Raw genomic sequence first — 23,193 nt, forward strand, 5'->3', positions numbered from 1 at the left:
TGATTTTCGGAAGTGGGCATTATATGGGAGCTATGACAAATTATGGACCGATCGTTATAAAATTTAGTGACATGACTTTTGTATACATATGTATATAAATTATTTGTGCTGAGTTTTATTAGGATACCAATATTTTTAAGAGATTTATGCTAGTTAAAGTGATTTACGGAAGTAGGCCTATATGGTAGTTATTACTAATTGTGGACCGATCATCTAGTTTGACTTATATAAAACTCATTTTTGCAGAATTTGGTTTGGATATCTATATAACTAATAGGACAATCATATGGGGGATAGGAGAAATAATAGACCGATTCTAACCAAATTCAATAGGCTTCGTCCTTGAGGCATTAAAGAAGCTTGTACCAAATTTTATCGATTACAAGGTTTACATGGACGGACAGACGGACGGACGTCGTTAAATTGACACAGAAAGTGATCCTGAGCAGATTGGTATACTTTAAGGTGGATGTTGGGATATATATTTTGGTATGTTACAAACATCAGCACTAACCCAATATACCACTATGATGGTGTAGGGTATCAAAATATAATCAACAATGATTATCCTATTTAATTCATCAAACTAGCAATGTTTCAATGCACTCTTTAGAATGGAGTGTCGTATATTTCAATACTCTCATAAGTCCATGATCTCCAATGACACACTAATGTATAAATCAGTCATGATTCACCTAAATCGAACTCTGCCATTACTACATATTTGCCATGATAAAAACCTGATAATTCCAAAAGTGAAATTTAATTTTAAATTTTTATTAGAGCGTACGTCACTTGTTTGCGGCTAGCTTGTGGTTTCATAATTTCTTTTTATAAGACCATAGTGCATTGTAATACTTTTTATTTGAGATTTATTTATGTATATCTTTCACTTCATAAATTTAATAATAAATTTTTAAATTTTATGATATTTTTAGTTATATAAATCTGAAATAAATTTAACATTTTATTAAGAACAACACTGACAATGTTTATCCACAATATTATTTTGTTTTTGATTATCATCTTTCTGTTAAAGTACAGAAAAGCCCAACTTAGTTTCCAAAAAAAGAAAACGCCCTAAATACTCGTTCTTATGGTTGTATAAAGTATATTTTGTACTTATATATATAGTGTACTCTATATACCCTAGTTATAATACATATGTATGTGGATGAACATAAAAACTTACCATTATCGCTTAAATCATTTAATAATTTTCCCGTACATGATTCCTCTAGTAGATAATCGGGTGCTGCTTCATTTTCTTCAGTCTTAGTTACTTTAAATCTATCCGGCATTGTCATGGGTTAATGGTTGCAACCTTAACAACTTTAAGGGTTTTGAAGTTATTTATGATGATGGTTTTTATTACAATCGAATGAAAGAAAGAGAAAAAAGAACAAAATAAATATAGAAATCATTATAAGATTTTGTTTACATACGTTGCAAAATAAATTAAAATATACATAATAAAATAAACAAAACAAATAAAATGAAATTCTAAACAAAACTATAGAAATTTACACTTAGTCATTCATTCACATTCTCTATTTACACGTATTATACAGCTGGAATCACACAGAGGTATTTATGTATCCCATATTAGGATGCCCATGTTTTGTTATTAATATTTCATTGCCATGAAATTATTTAGGCACTTCAATATCTAGCATTTTAATTTATTATTATAACAAGGTGATATCATTGCAGGCAAGACAATATTGTCAGAAAAATGTTCAGAAAATGTAGGGTCACACATGACAAATATTTGCTCAAAAAAGCGTAACCACATTTTTTACAAAAATTCATATAGAAAAGCTAAATATTAAAAATGGTTCATATCGGATAGTCCCTAGGGGTACCTCCCATACAAGGGTCCTTCCAAAATAACGTTGTATCAGTCATAAATTCTTTAATAATGCAGCTATCTTATTTAAATTTTGAATATGTTAGTTCCAAGTGCACAGATATCATACTACAAAGTATGAAGAAAATCGGTCCATATTTGAACCTAGTCCATATATAGGTCCCTTTCTGAAAATAGTTTTACCGTTCAAAACTCTCATAAAAATAATAGTATCGTGATGAAATTCGACATAAACAATATTTATATAAACCCAAATCTATCTGTTAAGTTTCATATGGATAGGAGCATAATTGCTCCTATCCCCCATATAAAAAATAAAAGAAAAAGCCTAAAAGTATGCAAAACCTTTTATTGTAAATATTCATAAAAAATACGTGAGTTTTATCACAAAATTTATAAGTTTGTTCAGCGATCGCAAAAAGTCGCAGAATATTTTTACATAAAATGAAAGAAAATATTCCAAACTTTCATTTAGTAGTAGTACTAACACAGAGGTAGACCGAGCTAACTTATTTTTTTTCTAATGAAAACTGCAAATGCTAAATTTTTTGGAGCCATTTTGATTTGCTCAGATCTCTTAAACTATATATGTAATTTAAATATTTTTTCTTTCCTATTAAATTCAAAATACTATATTTTAATAAAAATGCTCTAAAACTATTGGTAGTTGAACCATATTTATTGTATAAACAACTGCAATGTAGTAAAATTTTCATCAGTTTTCATTGTATAATATTTAGATAACTTTACCACACTCTTCTTTATACAAAATTTTATTTTTTTTCGAAAACAAATCATGGTTTTCTACTAAAGAAACATTTCTCTACAGAATTGCATCATTAGATTTCTAAAAACTAACTGTAAAAAAATAGACTTTTTGCCAAAAAAAATATCACTATGCGGCGCTGAGTATAAACTTCCCATAGATAAGTTTGAACAATTTCAAAGGAAAATGCAATTTGGAAAAATTCAGAAGATGAACAATTTCAAAAAATTTAATATATGCCAAATATTGTCTACTCATTAACAGCTGTAACAACGGGAAGTATATTTCCCCAACGAAGAATTTTCGACAACATACAGTGAGCCTCAAAAGTGAGTATACACCAAAAATTATTAGATTTTTTTTAAGGTCACGAAAATCATTATAGTCCGACTTAAATCTTTTTTTTTCACAACCGAATCTATTTTTCAGCCCATTCTCCAACAACCCGAAACTTTTAAATTTTAATCTACAGATAAATTTTACGATTTTTATTATCTTAAAAAAATCAAATAGTTTTTGGTGTATACTCACTTTTGAGGCTCACTGTAAGATAGACATATTACAACAACTACAATATAATAATGCTTAAAAATTGGTAGAAAATGATTAACTATTTTTGGGTCCTTCCTAATGTACATACATACATATGTTCTGATTAAAAAGTGCAAGTGACTCATTATATTTTTATGACTTATGGTTAAATCTATACGTACACATGCATGTAAATATGAATGTGTACATACGTACATATGTCAGGGTTGGAATATTTACTATTATTATACTTTAGTACCCCCATGAAATATAAAGTGCTTTTCCTGAATTATTAACATATACAAAAATATAATAAAACAATAATTTTTCACTAATAAATTAAAAAAAAAATTTTAATTTTGTTTACCTAAAAATATTTAAAATTTTTATTTTAAAATATAATTTGGTGAAGTTTATATAAGATTCGGTACAGCAGAATATAGCTCTCTTACTCATTTTTATACCCTTCACCATGAGTGGCAAGGGTATATATAAGTTTGTCATTCCGTTTGTAATTTCCACATTTTTCATTTGCGACCCCATAAAGTATATATATTCTGGATCGTTATAGATAGCGGAATCGATATAGCCATGTCCGTCTGTCCGTCTGTGTGTTGAAATCAACTTTCCGAAGCCCCCAAATAACTTACATACACGATTCAAACATCAATATCTCCGAAATTCTTCCGGCTTGGTCGCTATTTAAAATCGGTCCACAAATGGCTGAGATATAAGGAAAAAACTAGGACAACCTCGATTTTTGACCTATATCTGATTAGAACTTTTTTGTTTGAAAGATAACAAAAAATTTATTAAACTATAATAATATATTAGGAGATTATGACAATATGACCAAATAGTAGACCGTGTGAATACCCCAAATATGGATATCTAATGATAGATATTTCAAAGACCTTTGCAACGACGTATATAAGACCATAGTAAGTTGGACATACAATGGGTCAAAATCGGAAAAAAATATTTTTTAACCCGAATTTTTTTTTCATAAAAAATTTTTTTTTTCATAAATTCTTTTTCCAAAAAAATTAATTAAAGAAATTGAAAAAAACTTTTTTTAAAAAATTTAAAACATTAAAAAAAAAATTTGATTTTGTTTAAATAAAAATATTTTTAAGTATAATTTGGTGAAGGGTATATAATTTTCGGCACAGCCGAATATAGCTCTCTTACTTGTTTTTCTTAAAATAGCTCCAAATACTCGTTTGTATTTAAACATAATCTAAGAATTATCTTAAAAAAATGTACTCTTGTGGTTTGAGTTCAGAACAATTTCAGCTCAGTTTTCCATGCCTGGTACATATACATATGTATGTATGTTGAGCCTGTATATGCAGATGTGTATTAAAATAAATCAGAACAAATTTTTCTAAATAAAAAGAGTATGAAAATGACATAAAATAACTAAATGGATTAAACCAGCCCTTCGTTGTATTAAAACATTTTTAACTTAGGTTCTTTAGTTTCTAAAACTAATTAAATTAATAGTTGGAGCATCGGATATATGGACTCCTCGACAAATACTTATCTGACGATTTCTATAACACAATCGGATGAAGGGTGAATGAGCTAGGGTTTTGTTATTGTAACAAAAACTTCTTAAATTTTCATTCAAAGAACTTTTACATTCGAAACAAGAGTTTTATATGTTCTTAAAAATAAATTATTATTAAAAAAGTTAAAAAGCAAGATTGTCTACCGTCACACTTAAAATTCCCTTCCAGTTCAAGTACCGTTACCGCTAAGCTGGCGTTACCGAAATAACTAAAATTATCGTTACCTCTAAAATTATAAAACTACAAATTTTTAATTTCAGTAATTAAATTAAATGAAATCTACAAAATTTAAAATATAATGAAATAGGTACTGACTTTGTCAACATATTTTTAATTATTGTAAATTTTATAAATGTTTTTATTCAGGATGAAATAACTGCAGTTACCGTTACCAAAACAATCAAAATTATCGTTACCGTTATCTTTTAACCGTTTCGAATTTGTCTTTTTAACCTTATTAGAAAGACGACTGACTGTCATATAAAATAATAATTTTAAGTGCAGGTCTAATGTTAAAGTATAAAAACACTCATTCAATAGTTATTCACGGATTATCCTAATATTGTATACGGTTTGTTTAATATATTTATTAATTAATTCAAATTGTCCGTATTAAATTAATATATATTTGTTGAGTTTAATATCGGTGTTGTTAATGGTTCGGAAATAAAGAATTAATTAATTTAAAACACTTACCGCAGTGCTTTACTCTTATGAACTGTTTTTACTTAGAAAAATAATTTATTTCACACGACTACTCATTTTTTACGTTTAAAATAACGCCACCAACTGGTGTTTATAAAAAATACGATTTTATAAAAAAACCGTTTATTTTTAGATTAACCGAAAATTTACCTTTTTAAATAACAGGTTTTTCGGTTAACTGTGTTCGATTAAACCGGTTTAACATATAACTGTCATTGAAATTAATTGTTTTTAGTAGATGTTTCAACAATACATTTATGTATATATTTGGGGTATTCACACGGTGTGCTATTAGACATATTGTCATAATGTCCTAATATATTATGATAGTTTAATCAAATTTTTGTTGTGTTTTAAACAATAAAGTTCTAAACTAATAACACTATTTGAACTATGTTTATTGTTTTGTCATAAAATAATACTTTTTTTTGTTTAAAACACAACAACAACTATTATAATACATTAGTTATTATAATGACTAATAGCAGACCGTGTGAATACCCCAATTGTAAATATCGATGGGTTAATATAGAAAGGTCGTATCTCAACTTTTAGTTACTTTACAGGAGAAGGGAAAAACTCAATAATATCAGAAAGTGAAATTTAAAAAAAAAACTAAAAATATATCAAAAAATATTTTTAGAAAAGTTGTTCGTTTTAATATAAACCAAAAAATATGCATTCAACTTTAAATGAGTTAGGGGGTTTTTAAATGAGTTCGGGCTTTTTTTTTAATAAATCATTTTATATATCGATTCATTTATATTTTAGAATGAGGTTTTTGAAGAATTCGAGTACAAAAGGTATTTCAAAATTAAGAATAATTTAGCATTTTTATTGAGAAGGATTTAATTTTCAAATATGTATTAAATCATTGTCCAATCATTCAGTCATTTTATATCCAACCTTGATGGCATGCTCTTTAAACTAACCATGTGGTCTGAGATACAAAATAATCGGTAAAAGTTATAAATATTTTAATCATTTTTGTTTTGTCGGTCTATATAACCGATAGGGTTAACAATCTGAGTTCATTTGCGGAGCGTGCTTTCACAGTAAGAATATAAATTCCAGGCCCCAATTAAAAAGTCTTACAAATATTCACACGAGTATTAGTTATACATAGTAAATGTATTTTATATTGTCCTAGAATATTTTTCTATTATAATCTTTAAATTACATTGACAATACTATCGCCTATTTAAGTTTTAATGTAAAGTTACACATCCCAACATAGTTAGTTTTCAATAAAATAAAAAACAAAAAAACTAGACAACAATTGCTGAATTACAAATGAAATAAAATGTGAAATTTATTTTCATCCTCAGCACTCACGATTTTTTTTTATATTTTTTCTGTAACAAATAAATTGAAAATCAATTCAGCCTTGTAACTGCTCTGTTTATCATTCGTTTTAGCCCAGTCATTGAAAGTTTTTTTATTTTTTTTTTTCACTTTAACAAATAAACTATATATGTAAAATGTACATACGTTCAACATATAAATATCCATCCATACATTGTGTAATGTGTATAAATACTTAAAAAAAGTTACAGTATTGTAATAAATATAGAATATAAAGTGCCCAAAGATTGTTAAAGAAACTGACACCAAAATTCAGTTTGGGGCGAGACAATGAATGACATATAAAATATTGTTAAAAGATTGGGAGTGTTCATTTTTTTTTCTTTGTTACATCTGATCCCCATACAAGTAATCATCATTTTATGTGGCCAGGTTTAATTTTCTATTAATTACATGTACTTTATCAATTATCTAAACCCAAAAAGCCCTTCCTAAGGCTAATGATGGTTTATATATGGTTTATGTAGTTACATATAAACTACAGCTTGTAATCCCTATTAAAGTAAATTGATGTGATTGAGAATCATTAATCAAGGATCTATTGGTACAGTATTAACTACACAGTGCAACACGACAAAAAATAACCATATACGGACACCACTACGTGATAAAAGACCAAAAAAAAGACCCGTGTCTCCTAGTTTTGCCTAAAGTCTTGAACTTTTTTTTATGGGCCCCCAAAGATTTGGGGAATCGGTGTCATTTTTGCAAAAAAGTGATCATTTTCTCAGGCTCATATCTTGCAAACAGTTCGGAATTTGGATTAACTCTCTGAGGCGAAGTTGTAGCCCCTGTCATAAAGAACAAAAATTGTGAACATATAAAATCCAAAAAACTTTATCTTCAAGATCAAAATCGCAAAAAACTTTAAAAAATTCTAAATAAATTTAGGAATATTTTTAAAGCTGCCTAAAAGTATGCTTTAGTTTATAATAATTTAATAGTTTATGCCCCAAAACACTTAATTCCTTTAGTTTTTTCTAACTTATTTGACCTACGTAAACTTCATTCCTAGGAAGTTCATATATTCTAGAAAGTTGTTTATCGAGATCTTAGGTACATTTTTGTAGTTGATTGTTTCCTTGAATTTTGAAAGGTTTGCTACTTATGGACCTGAACAAGGGAAAAAGGTTAAAAATCGGATTTTTTAAGTTTTTTGCGATTTTGAACTTGAAGATGAAGTTTTTTTGATTTTATATGTTCACAATTTGTGTTCTCTATGACAAGGGCTACAACTTTGCCTCAGAAAATAAATTCCAAACTGTTTGCAAGATATGAGCCTGAAAAAATTATAATTTTTTTGGAAATATTACAACGAGGCCCCAAATAATTGGGGGCTCACACAAAAATTACATGACCGTATATGGTTATATTTCCATGATTCAAAAAATTACACACAGTGTTATCAGGCTTTTTACAGGTACATACATACATATATACGAGTACAACAAACATTTATTTATTTCATGAACTTTGTTTTTGGCTATTATCTAGGTAGTATTTATTTTTAACACTTTCCGAAACTTAAAGTGAAATTTAAAAGCTTCAGCAGTTAAAGAAAGGTATTTTTTAGGCGACTTAAATAAAATTATTGAAAAAAAAGCTGGTTCAATTGTTTTTTTTTTTTTTTGAAAATTCCTTTGTTTTTGTGTTGGCATCCCAAGATGCTACAAAATATTAACCGTCTTATAGTTTTATATTGAATTTCGTGAAGGTTATAAACAAATAATTTTTTCCATTAATAAAATGCAGACACACGCACTCTTCAGTTATTTGTTTGTAGGTTAATATATTGAATATAGTCTTTTAATGCAGACTTGCAGAAAAATACAAAACTTAATATGTGTTCAGATGTAGCAGTACTCTGCACGAGAGTAATCTGGGATGTTATTTTAAAAGTTGGTGGCGGTAGTTTTTAGGCAAAAAATATTCGTATCCATGTATAAAATGATCCTTTACACAGAATATTTAACCCATAAAAAAGGTATCTTTCATTTTCTAAAGACTTTCCCCAATTTTAATCCATTGTATGGTTAACAACACATACTAAATTCAGAGGGGATCTCCAAATAATAAACATTTAGTGGAAAGGACATGACTTTCGAGATAGCCTTCTTCATAAAACCCTTATAATTTTGGGTAATTCATTAGAATTAAAAACATTTCAAGATTAATATAAGAAGTTTATATAAATTGTACACCGTTAGTAATCTTTTTCAAATATATTGGATGTATGACTCAAAAATGCGAAATTTTTAAAAATCTTTAGCTTTTATTTTGAAACATTTGTACAATATAAATTTATTTAAAGTATTGGCCATTGTTAGCTGTGACCTTTTCCCATCTTTCTGGCAACATATGGATTCCGAGCTAAAATAACTGCTCATCTTTTGCGTCCAAGAACGAATCAAGCCAATATCGGATACTGTATTCTGAAGTAAAGCGTATCCCAGAGACAGAGTTCTGCATCGATCAAAATAAATAGTAGTCGGAGGTGGCAAGGTCTGGACTATAAGGCGGATGAGGCAAAACATCCTAACCACATCATTCTAAATACTTTTTAACAGGTATTGCAACATGTAGCCGAGAGTTGTCATGATGGAATATTATGGTTTCATGTGTGGCCACATATTTTGGGCCTTCTTCGGCCAATGCACGCTTGGCCGAAAGATAGATATACCAGGGAAATAAAAACGAGTGTCAGCCGATTTTAAAGTACTTTACAGGCTGAACTCATATTTACATATGTATATGTTCCCTATGTTCCCTGCAGTTTTAAAAGAAGGAATCGCGAGCTTTGCACTAGCAATAATGCTACTTATATAACACACTAGTTGCCTTTGTGTCCACTAGTAGCCAATTAAGTATATTAACGAATTTACTATAATAACGATTAACACATATTTAGTTACTTTTCTAAACCAGTACGCTGAGTTATGAAGGATAGGGAGGGAGGGAGTGAGTAATATTTGTAAACATTCGATTCTAAATTTCATGGCGGAATGTTACTCAGTTCTTGAGTAACAAGTGTTACGAACAAACGTCTCAGTATCGGGAATGAGTTCCATAGTTATATATTTAGATCAATTTTGTACTTTAAAGAAGTGTTTTTTGTGCCAATAAAAGTAGTAGAAGTCAAAAGCCTAGTGTTCCATGAACGACAGGGTACGTGTTTTTATGTCGAATACAACAAGAAGAATTGTTGAATGTAATTGACATGTTCATGTGTATTAATTTTAGTTTTATACTACAAATCATATTTTATACATTAATACACACACATATACATACATATGGATATATGTATGTATATTAACTTTGTACAAGTATAAGTAAACATTAGGATGAATCCAAAAATTTCTAAAATTATATATTCTAGAGTTGTGAGCTAGATGAATGTTGGAGACATTAAAATGTGACCAAAGAAATGATAATACACACGGATAACTATTTTTTCATTGAATTTTGACCGATTATTTATGGTTTATTATAATATGGTTGTCTCAAACATAATATGATTGGTCTCAACCATAATATGTTCATATTACCTAATATGTATTTATATGAACATATTGTGGTTGAGATGAAATCATTCAACAATTATATTATGGTTGTATTGCTATTTACAATGGTATTATAACAAGGGATTATATGATGCTTAAGTAAGATCATATTATAATATTTTAGATGCTACACTAGTGTTGCAAATTTGCCAATTTTCGCGGGATTCATACGAATTGAAGCTGAGAGACCTTGAAAGACGATTGTGTATGTCTGAAATGCTGCTTGAACACTATAAAAGAAAATAATTTTTGTTCCCAATCATTACTTGCGATGAAAAATGGATCCATTACGATAATCCGAAAAGTAAGAGATCGTACGTGAAGCCCGGCCAACCAGCCATGGCACTAAGGTGCTCTTAGTTGGTCGGACCAAAAGGGTAATATCTATTATGAGCTGCCGAAATTTGGCCACACCATCACCTTTACCGATCACAACTGATTCGCTTGAATCGACCATTGGCCGATCGATGCAGAACTCTCACTCAGGGATACGCTTCACTTTAGAACAGAAGTAGTTTTTGCGTTCTCAACACGCTTATTGTTAATTGTTTAACATTTAAAAATTCAATGACTGAAAGAAGAATTCTTATCTTTAAAAAAAAAAAAAAATATTTCGAATAGATTGGACGACTAAAAGTTATCAAACCACACAAAATTTCACGTGCTAAAATTATGACATCACTCACAAAACAGCTGACAGAACAAAAACTAAATGTCTGAATGCATTTCAACCTTCGAGGAAAATGTTAACAAATCTGTAACTAAATTATAAATTTAAAAAAAAAAATTATAATAACTTTTTGAGATAATTGGTGTTTTGTAATGCATGCCTTGAGGCACTATTGCGGTTTAGAGGGTTAAGTTACAAAATGACGTTCATTTTCCTCATATGTCTTTCGATGTAGAGCAAATTTGAGAAGAATCAGAATCAGATTACTTTACCAAGTTCAAAGATCAAGAACAAAACTGTAATAGCTGCTGTTAATGGGTGGCAATTTTTTATAACCTTCACCTTCGTGAGAAGGTTTGTCATTCCGTTTGTAATTTCTACATTTTTCATTTATGACCCCACAAAGTATATATATTCTGGTTCCTTTAGATAGCGGAGTCGAAGCCGCCAAATAACTTGCATACACAATTCATACATCAATATCTCCGGAATTCTTCCGGCTCGGTTGCTTTTTAAAATTGAGAAAATCGGTCCACAAAAGGCTGAGATATAAGGAAAAACCAGGACAACCTCGATTTTTTACCTATATCTGGATTACTAAGTCATTAATATAGATAATATGGATATCTAATGATAGATATTTCAAAGACCTTTGCAACAACCATAGTAAGTTGGACCTACAATGGGTCAAAATCGGAAAAATATTTTTTAACCCGAAAAATTAAAAAAACAAAATATATTTTTTTAAATTTAAAAAAAAAAATTTTAAAGTTAAAATAACAATTCGAAATTTTTTTTTCCAAAAAATCAAAAAAACAACTTTGGCAAAAAAAATATTGTTTACCTAAAAATATTTAAAATTCGTATTTTGAAGTATAATTTGGTGAAGGGTATATAAGATTCGGCACAGCCGAATATAGCTCTCTTACTTGTATTTACTCCATTTAAATAGGGTCCTTCCTAATGTGTATAAATGTACAAACGTGTACTAACTTTTTTTTACAAGCTAGAACTAGCAAACAACTAAATAGTTTTTGTTCTTTTTTCCCTCAATTTCTTTTTATCCACCATATGTAAATACACTAATACACACATTCAGACACACACTAACAAAATAGTGTTGTTGTTCATAAATGAATGTAAATGTCCGTGTGTGTGTGAGTGTGTGTAAGGACATGTCCTGAGGACATGTGTGTTTATGTATGAGTGGGCTCCCTTGTTTGTGCTTTTGGGGGTACGTTGAAGCAATGCAAGTCCAAATGTATGTATGTGTGAGTATGTGTGCAAGTGTCTGTGGTATTATTATAAAAACATGAATATGAATAACGACGACATTTTGTTTGTCTGTTTAATACTTGAGTCAATAGACGATAAAGAGTGATGTGTTATTTGTATTGCCAGCAACTAAGACTTCTTTAAGACTTCTAACGAGTGTTAACCCTTTCAATGGCGAACATTTATAAAATATTTATTAATGTCACTACCATACCAGATACAGACAAGCTAACATACACACACACATATTTACATATTCATATAGAAATGCATACATTTTTAATACTCTTTATTATGACCAAGAGTTTCATTCATTCAATTGAAAATGTTTAAAACTAAGAGTAATTGAATAAGAGAGTGTTTTATTTGAGAACACAATTTTATGTTTACCCAGGAAACCTTTTAAATTAAATCAAAGGAACTTCTTATAAATATGTAGATGTATTCCAACTTTTTTTAGCATCAATCATAAATGTTTCACCACATTGATTTCATGTCACTTCCGATGTCAAGTATATAATTTCTTGATAAATTGTTTTTATGCGCAAAAAATAAAAATAAAAAAAAAATAACAAACATTACTACAATAAATAAAGTTCGAAAACAAATAACAATCATTTATTTTCGAACGTGTCAAATGTTGGAAACATTTGTTTACTTTGGATTAAAAATTAATTTGAAAAATCGTTAAATTTTGCTTTACTTGGCTTGGTGTCTAAGGAAAAATACAACAAGTTTCTTAATATTTACTTTATTATGAATGAACATTGTTTGTTTTAGTGCATTTTGTGTTTAAACCATACGATTAAAGGTATTAACATGTTCAACTGTCACTGATAATTTCTAGACAAAAATACAAATTAGTTTTTTTTTTTTTGGTTTTTTAGTTCATTACAAAATGAACACGTGCTTTTTATATTTATTTTCAAAATCAGCAGGTTCTTATCTAAAATCTATTAGAGGTGGGGATTTTTTCCAGGAGTTTTAAAATAATATTAACAGTAGTTGTTATACTAATGAAATTAGCTAAATTTAAACAAATTAGGATTAAGAATGTGTCGTCTTCCTTACAAATTGAACGTTATTTTAAGGAGAGAAAGCATTTGATGTGAGAAATGCATGTACAATTAAATTTTTTGATATTATTTCATGTTGAAAGGTGTATTACCAATGACTTGTTTATTTTAAACATTCAAAAAGTTTTTATTTAAACAAACAAATTTATTTTCTATAAAAAAAAGTTGCGAATAACTGTTTTTTCTATAGAAAATTAAGTCTAAAATATTTTTCCAATTTTTCTCTAGAAAACAAAAAACGTACATTTTTAAGGTTTAAAGCAGAGACCGAAAATAACGGGTTCACTTTCATTTCAATGGTAAATTCTCATTCGCAGTCATTTAAAAAATATTTTTTGTGATATATCACTGAGAGAGTGATTTATTAGAGAACATTTTAGGTTACGGGTTGAGAGAAACAGAAAAGAAACAAACACAACTAATCTAGATGAGTGATTTATTTTTTTCGTAAAAAAATGCATATAAAATTTATCAAAAGATTAATAACAATTTAAATTACTTCATTGTTTATCTCACACCAAACCATTAAAAAACATCAAAAACGAATAAAGGTCATACCAAATCATTTTATAACTGTTATTTTCAGTGATTTATTTTTATCACAAAAATATAAATCACAATTTGGTTTTTTTGGTATATGGACGAGTTATTTTCTATCTCTGGTTTAAAGGGATCTTTGTGAGCTATTTAGAGTACCTAGACACGTTCAGATTGTTCAGCTTTACCGTAGCTACAACTTTGCTAAATATTGTTAGTGAAAAATTATATGTTTGTAAGTTATTCTAAAAAAATGAAAAAAAAACTTTCTTCCTATATTTTTTTCAAAAAACCCAACTCGAAAATCCATTTTTTGGCAAACAATGAAAACAAAATTTGTTTGGTGGACTCTTAGCTATATTATTGCCAAATATAGTTAAGCGATATTAACAAGTCTGCATTAGCTTTTGGTCAAAAACTGATGACACCTTTTTTGGGGGCCCACCGATTTTTAGAATCTTTGGAGGCCCATAATTAGAAATTGGTTACCAATATCAGCAAAATGAGTATAGGGTTTTACTATCCTTTGGTAGTAGAGTCGAATCTATACTGTCATTGTCGTGTGTTTTTTGCACTGTTACACTGTGTTATTGACCGATCGTTATGAAATTTAGTTACAAGCCTTTTTTAAATATGAGACTTATTTGCGTTGAATTGATTTTAGGAAGTGGGCCTTATATGGAAGCTATGGTAAAGCGAACGTTACTAAATTTGGTAGTACAAGTTTAGCTTATATAAAACTTAATTGTGCGGAATTTTGTTTGAATATCTATGTATATAACAATTTTCAGATAGGACAGTTGTATGGGTGCTAGTAGAAATAATAGATAGATTCTAATCAAATTCGTCCTAGGGGCAATAGAAAAGTTTGTGGCAAATTTTTTCGAATTATATCTAAAATTGCGATCTGTAATTTAATGACAAGGTTTATACTTTCTATAACGATCCAGAATAAACAAACGGAATGACAAACTTATATATACCCTTGCCACTCATGATGAAGGGTATATAAATCCAGTAATAGAGATTACTTAAAATTTCTTTTGCGATTATTTTTCCACGTGTTTTTTTTTTTAGCCAGTATTAATTGCATTTGATAATTAGGTCGTGTTATATAATATTATTTGCAGATGATAAATAACAATTCCGTTATTTTTATCTAATCAAAAATTTAAGAGAAATAGTGATTTTAATGAAAATACACAAAAAGAGCAGCAAACAAACAATAATACAATACATATTTCCAAGTGTGAGAAAAGTGCTTGATCATTATGGGCTTAATAAATTCATAAATTGATAAATGTTTGATAAAATTGATTTGGTTATACAAACAAGTATTACTTAACTACTAGCTTACCCGGTGCGCTTCGCCACCTCAATTAGAAGAAAGAAATAGTACTATTAAGTCTCACTTTGTGAATCTGATTGTAAATGTCTAATTTCATATTTCTGGGTCCATTATTATAGAAAATGCAAAAGAAAATTACCACTAAAGTCACCTTTTGTGAATTCAAATTCATTCAGAATCATGTGTGACTAATTTTAAATTTTTAGGTTTATTATTACAAAATATTCAAAAAGTACCATTGCAATAAAGAAATAGTACCATTGATTATCACCAGGGAAACCAAAATATGCAAATGCATGTTTTTTCTGGTGAGTCTAATGAGCACATGGATAAGATATTTACACGTTTCAGAACTATTTAAGAATTTTGGCATCGATTTGTTAGTGCATATTTTTGCATATTTTACCTTAAATGCATATTTTTGCATATGTTTGTTTCAAGTGCATATTTATGTCATATTTCATAAAAGTACCAATTTCCCTTTTCCTCCTTTAAGTTTGAAATTTAAAAATATTCTATTCTGCCAAAATTGTTTATGCTACAGACATGTCTCAAAAGATTAAAATCTGTGTTAATGTGGCCAATAAAAAATCTGTATTAAAAAAAGTACCAAACTGTACACCTTGGCACTCGAGTTCCAAATAACACCCTGTTAGTTAATTTTTGTATGAATCCAGGAACCAATGTTAAAAAAATAATCAAAATTATCTTGATAATTTCAAATAAAATGTATTTTCCCGATTTTATGTCCTTTTTGGTACCTTTTTTATCCCCATTGCGGTGGTAAAATTTTATTCAAATAAATTTCTGTATCTTGGTGGGAGCTCATAATAAAATATTCGTATGTCTATATCAAATTATAGAAAAACATATTTTATGAAAAAGTACCAAAAATAAACACAATTTTTATCCCTTAAGGGTTCGAGTTTCGAAAAAGTACCAAACTTATATTTTTTGTTTTTTGATAAGTAAATAATACGATTTAAAATTTGTTTCTATGTTTATTGGTTTAAAAGATACACAGGGTGCCAAAAAAGTACCAAAATACAGCTTTTACCCGTTTTCTCCCCTAAAAGATACAAATTTATTTTTTAAATGGAGTAACATGCAATTTTATTTTTTTTGTATCTTTATTAGTTTTGAACATATAAGGTTACCGAATTTACCCGTTTTTACCCCCTAAACGTTTGAATTTCCAAAAATCCCTTCTTACTGGATTGTTTTGGGGAGGGAAGAACCCACAGTTAAAATTTTAATGATTCTAGCTTCAGTAGTTTGAGCTGTGCGATGATGAATCAGTCAGTCAATAACATTACTCTTTTATATATATACTAGCTGACCCGGTGCGCTTCGCCACCCCAATTAGAAGAAAGAAATAGTACTATCAAGTCTCACTTTGTGAATCTAATTGTAAATGTCTAATTTCATATTTCTGGGTCCATTATTATAGAAAATGCAAAATGTGTTCCTAATTTTAAATTTGTATGTTTATTATATAAAATATTCAAAAAGTACCATTGCAATAAGGAAATAGTACCATTGATTATCACTTTTAAATTCGCATTCACTAAACCATAACCCGTCAAGTTTGAATTTTAGATTTGTATATCATTTCCTATATTATCAACTAATTTTGTTTCTATAATACTTAAGATTTAATAAATTATCACAAAACCGAAACCGATCGGTTTTTAATTTTTTAAAACCGAAACCGCGGTTTTGAAATTCTTCGATTTTTTGGACACTCTAGGTCCATTATTATAGGAAATTCAAAAAAGTACCATTAGAATATATAAAAAGTACCAAAAATCCCCCACTTGTGGTTTCTCACTCACTCGGGTCCATATAAGCTTAATTTCATGGCTTTAGGTTCATTGGTGTAGAAATTACAAAAAGTACCATTCGAATAAAGAAAAAGTACCAAAAAGTCTCCCCTAGAATTCTAACTCACTTAGGACCATGTATGCTTAATTTCATGTTTTTAAGTCCATTGCTATAGAAAATTAAAAAAAGTACCATTAGATTAAACAAACGGTACCATGAGGTATCCGCTTGAATTTTCAATCACTTAGGACCATATACGCTTAATTTCATATTTCTAGGTCCATTATGTTATAGAAAATTCAAAAAGTACCATTAGAATATAGAAAAAGTACCAAAAAGCACCCACTTGTAGTTGCTCACCCACTTGGGTCCGTATAACCTTTATTTAATGTTTCTAGGTTCATTGGTGAAGAAATTACAAAAAGTACCATTTGAATAAAGAATAAGTACCAAAAAGTCTCCCCCTAGACTTCTCACTCACAAAGGACCATATATGTTTAATTTCGTGTTTCTAAGTCCATTGTTATAGAAAATTCAAAAAAGTACCATTATAATATAGAAAAAGTACTAAAAAGTATACACTTGTGGTTTTCCAGTCACTCGGGTTCATATAAGCTTTATTTCATGATTCTAGGTTCATTGGTGAAGAAATTACAAAAAGTACCATTCGAATAAAGAAAAAGTACCAAAAAGTCTCCCCTTAGAATTCTCACTCACTTAGGACCATATATGTTTAATTTCATGTTTATAAGTCCATAGTTATAGAAAATTCAAAAAAATACCATTAGAATATAGAAAAAGTACCAAAAAACCCACACTTGTGGTTTTCCACTCACTCGGTTCCATATAAGCTTTATTTCATATTTCTAGGTTCATTGGTGAAGAAATTACAAAAAGTACCATTCCAATAAAGAAAAAGTACCAAAAAGTCTCCCGCTAGAATTCTCACTCACTTAGGACCATATATGTTTAATTTCATGTTTCTAAGTCCATTATTATAGAAATTTCAAAAAAGTACCATTAGATGAACAAAAAAGTACCTATAGTACAGTTCACACATTTTGGTACCTAAATATTATCCCCTATTCCTAACACTAACTTCACTCAAATACATATCAGCTAACTTTAATGTCGATAAGTGAAATAATTTAAAATATTAAAAAAAGTACCATTAGGAGAAAAGTACCAATTTCCCTTTTCTTACTTGAACACCCCTCAAGTTTGAAATTTAAAAATATCCCATTTTGCCAAAATTGTTTATGCTATAGGCATGTATCAAAATATTAAAATCTGTGTTAATGTGCCCAAGAATAAATATGTTTTAAAAAAAGTACCAAACTGTTTACCCGGATTTGGCCCAATATACACCTTGGTACTCGAGTTCCAAATAACACCCTGTTAGTTAATTTTTGTATGAATCCAGGAACCAACGTTAAAAAAAATTATCAAAATTGGCTTAATAATTTCAAATATAATGTATTTTCCCGATTTTATCCCCTTTTTGGTACCTTTTTTATCCCCATTGAGGTGGTACAATTTCATTCAAATAAATTTCTGTAACGTGGTGGGAGCTCATAATAAAATATTCGTATGTCTATGTCAAATTATAGAAAAACATATTTTATGAAAAAGTACCAAAAATTAACACAATTTTTATCCCTTAAAGGTTCGAATTTCCAAAAAGTACCAAACTTATATTTTTTATTTTTTGTTAATTAAAGAATACGATTTAAAATTTGTTTCTATGTTTATTGGTTTAAAAGATACATAGGGTGCAAAAAAAGTACCAAAAGACAGTTTTTACCCGTTTTCTCCCCTAAAAGTTTCGAATTTCCAAAAAGTACGAAACACCTGTCAGCTTATTTTTTAAATGGAGTAACATGATATTTTAAGTTTTTTTGTATCTTTATTAGTTTTGAAGATATAAGGTTACCGAATTTACCCGTTTTTACCCTTTTTTACCCCCTAAACGTTCGAATTTCCAAAAATCCCTTCTTATCGGATCGTTTTGGGGAGGGTGGAACCCACAGTTAAAATTTCGTGATTCTAGCTTCAGCCGTTTGGGCTGTGCGATGATGAATCAGTCAGTCAGTCAGTCAGTCAGTCAGTAACGTTACTCTTTTATATATATAGATAGACTAAGATAGCCCAAACAAAAACTGGTCAAAGTTCCTAACTAAAATTTACAATTTCTGAAAGCTCTATAAAAGCTTCAAAATAAACAGTATGTAATTTGGACGTCATATGACATAAACAATGTTTATTAAACATACGATTTTAGAAGCATCTAGGAACCGAATTTCCGCAATCGTTATTGAATGAGCTATCGTAACGATCAAATAAGAAAAGTACTTTCAATTTTACAAATTAAAGAAAAGTTAAAAAAAATTTAAAGGATTTACTTGACTCGATGAATTCGTGTTGAGATTCTAGATTTAAGTCCTCGGATTTCAATATGAGAAAGTTAAATATTTAAATTTTCACAACAATTTCCTAAATTTTCGAAAAATAATAAAAAAAAATTTACGAAAGCGCCCTCTGACGATATACAAAAATAAAAAAATATTTTGCTTCGATTCTTGAATATTTTGGAAAAATACCAATTTTGAAAAATCTGGAGGCTTGAAATTAATTTTTAAGTTATTTTTTCTTACGCAAAGTTTCTTGGAGTGACTAGAAGAACTAGAATCTCAAAATATTTGACTATTTATTTTAAGAAAAACTGTATCTTTTAAATGAAAATTCGATCGCATTAATATTTTCAGCAAGTTCACGAACCTTTTATAATATAACTAAGAACCTCGTTAAGAACTTTCCTACTGGGTTGTTAAAAAAAAAACTTAAAACAACACCATAAACATAATAATTATTATCAGCACATGTGAAAAAGTCGGACTTTTTAGATGTTTTTATTTTTTTTTTTGTAGGGCAGTGTCATAAAATCTATTAAGATTGGAAATCAAAAGTATTTTAAAACATTTTATAAACTACCTCAACGATTTTCCACAATATATTTTAATATTTAAAACTGTTTTTTTTTTGTCTAAGAAGCTCTCATTGATTTATTGAGAGAATACATTGTTGTGTTTGGCTTTGTTGCTTTTACGCAAAAACAAACAAATGCAAATTGATTGCTTTTTCTTACTTTTAGCTATTTTGCATTTTGTGTTTGTATGAATTTGTTTTTGTGAGATTTTCCCGAATACAGATGATTGTTTGTGTATTTTAAACAAACAAACAAATAAAAAGATCACTGAACTCCCTTTTCAAATTGTAGAATATGTAGTAGGAGTATTTTGTCTATTATTTACTCATTTATTATTATTATTTTTATCTTATACATATTTTTAATGATATTTTTATTATTGTTATTAAATTCAGGCAAAATTGTTGATTTTTTTATTCCACAAAAAAAAAAGTAAATGACTTTGCCAGACTCTTAAACGTTTCTATTGCTCCCCAAGGAATGTTTGGTTGGTTGAATGAAAGAAACATTTTACCTCAATTTACATTGTCTAGCAGTAGACAATAAGCCATCCTCTTACAAAAGACACGCATTGTTCAACAAACAGCCCTAACAATTCCATAGAAAATCAAAAAGTAATTGTTGGTATTGTTCTATAAACCTACATACATCTAGATATGTTTCTATCTATCTACGTATTCCTATTTATCTATTCAGTATGTTATTGCATGTTCTAGTATTTGGAGAAGTACGTGTTTTAGCTGGTATTTTGCTGAAAATATTCGTTAACAAGTGGTGTAGCGTGTCAGGCAAATAAACGACTGAATGAAAACCCAAAAACCCCACCATACTGGAAATGGTATCGATACAAATTGTTTATATCTTTTTTATCATACTTATTCTTAACTTTTCTATGTACAAATATATGTACATACATATAGACATATGTATTTATGTATGTTTGTTTGTAATGGTTTTTATTATTATTTATTTTATTTATAAATTTTGTACATTTTGTAATACACAACACACATATAATGCTACTAACGGCTATTAGGTTAGGTCTCCCTTTATAACTGATAAGAGTCTATAACTGGCCTAGGCCGTTCCGTGAGGAGCCAAACATACAATTGCACGAGTACATATCAATTTGTATGTAATTGTACTTGTATGAAATGTATGTATATTTGCATCTGTTCATGTGTGCGGTAAAATTGGGTTCAGTCAACATTTGAATTTACTCAAAAGGGTGTGAGAATTTTCTTAATTCAAATATGAAAGGTATAAGACTGATTCTTATTTTTTTAATTTATTTTAAAACAAGTTGTTTTTCCAATTTTTTTTTTTTAATTTTTAAAATTTTTTTTTTAATTTATTAGTAAAAAAAAAATATTACAAATAAATTTTTTTGGTAAAAAAAAAATTCGGGTTAAAAAATATTTTCCCGATTTTGTCCCATTGTAGGTCCAAATTACTATAGCCTTATATACACCGTTGCAATGGACTTTGAAATATCTATCATTAGATATCGATATTGTCTATATTAATGACTTAGTAATCCAGATATAGATCAAAAATAGGCCAAAAATCGAGGTTGTCCCGGTTTTTTCCTTATATCTCAGGCATTTGTGGGTCGATTTTATCGATTTTTAATAACTATCGTGCCGGAAGAATTCCCGATATATTCATGTATCAATCATGTTTGTAAATTATTTAGGGGATTTGGAAAAAAAATTTTTTGTTGGGGCTCAAGCATAATTTGAAAGCTTATAGGGTAAAGTATTTTTTAAATTTTTTCCTAAATGCCTCTAAATTATTAAGAATTAATTGATCTTTTAAACTGCATTGTTAGTTTTTTTCATTTTTATACAAAATTTATGGAAAAATTTCGAAAAATTGTAATGTAGGGCACCATAATGAGCCAATTCATTACAAAAACTAAAAATTTTTGCATACAAAAATAAAGCATGGACATTTTTCTTTTAAACTGTGTCCTCAAAAGTAATGGAAATCGTGGGTCTTGACAAAGTTATGAAGAAAACTGAAAAATACTTTACCCTATTAATTGAATTAATTGATCTTTCAAACTGCATTGTTAATTTTTTTCATTTTCATAAAAATTTTAAAAGTTTAAAGCCTTATTTACAAAATTTATGTTAAAATTACTAAAAATTGTAATGTATGGCACCTTAGTAAGCCAATTCATTGCAAAAACTAAAAATGTTTGCACAGAGAAAGCATGGACATTTTTCTTTTAAACGGTGTCCTCAAAAGTAATGAAAATCGTGGGTCTTGACAAAGTTATGAAGAAAACTAAAAAAAAGGCCGACAAACCCGATTTTTGGCAAAAACTCGACTTGAGCGACCTCTAAACCTCTTCCGAAAAATCTAAAAAAAAATCTCAAAAATACTTCACCCTATAAGCTTTCAAATAATGCTTGAGCCCCAACAAAAATTTTTTTTTTGGGACACGCTAATGCACATGGTTAAATGTATACAGCTCCAAAATAAATAATTTCGTGAATTTTGACTAATATGTTATATAATGGTCCCGGAAAAATCAATGTTTGTGGCAATTGTTCACAATTTGTGAAAAGTGCATCAGAATCATATGCAGGATATCCTGGCCCAACAAAATCAGCAATATGGATCCCTGGAACTTAACCAATGAGGAACCTATACTGAAACAAATCAAACGAAGATGCCCGTATTACATGGATGGCGCTAGAGTGGAATCCTCAAGGCTCAAGAAACCGTGGTCGACCCAAGAACACCTGGAAATTTACGATACTCCAAGAACTAAGACAATGCAATCTTACGTGGGAAGATCCGAAAACAACAGCAACATACCGATTGAAATGGAGATGCTTTGTGGAAAAGAATGTTACCAAAAATTCTGTTTTATTTTGCAAATCCGTATTAATTTGCTGTTAATATCACATGATGATTTATGTAAATGATTTATATCAACAAATTAAATTTTGTAAATTGTATGCGTCCAGTTATTAACCGATGACAGTGGCCTTGGAACTGGATTTCTGGAGAACAATTTTAATATCGACTTAAAACGGTTAATAAGCGGTCTGAATTGAAGTTTTTGCATTTAAACCCTTCTACGACTAGG

At 28.9% G+C, this 23,193-nt stretch overlaps 1 protein-coding gene across 4 annotated transcripts in view; it reads right to left on the reverse strand.

Moving 5' to 3' along the window:
- Nucleotides 1–23,193, reverse strand: part of kcc (solute carrier family 12 member kcc) — a 73,268-nt gene that overhangs the window by 40,936 nt on the left and 9,139 nt on the right. For all 4 annotated transcript variants that reach the window (XM_065511929.1, XM_065511933.1, XM_065511928.1 and 1 more), the window contains exon 2: nucleotides 1,193–1,332. In XM_065511929.1, the coding sequence (XP_065368001.1) occupies nucleotides 1,193–1,307 (115 nt within the window). In that variant the 5' untranslated portion in view covers nucleotides 1,308–1,332. The remainder of the gene's footprint in view (nucleotides 1–1,192; nucleotides 1,333–23,193) is intronic.

Source organism: Calliphora vicina, chromosome 5 (genome assembly GCF_958450345.1).
Source record: "Calliphora vicina chromosome 5, idCalVici1.1, whole genome shotgun sequence".
Classification (NCBI taxonomy): Eukaryota; Metazoa; Arthropoda; class Insecta; order Diptera; family Calliphoridae; genus Calliphora; species Calliphora vicina.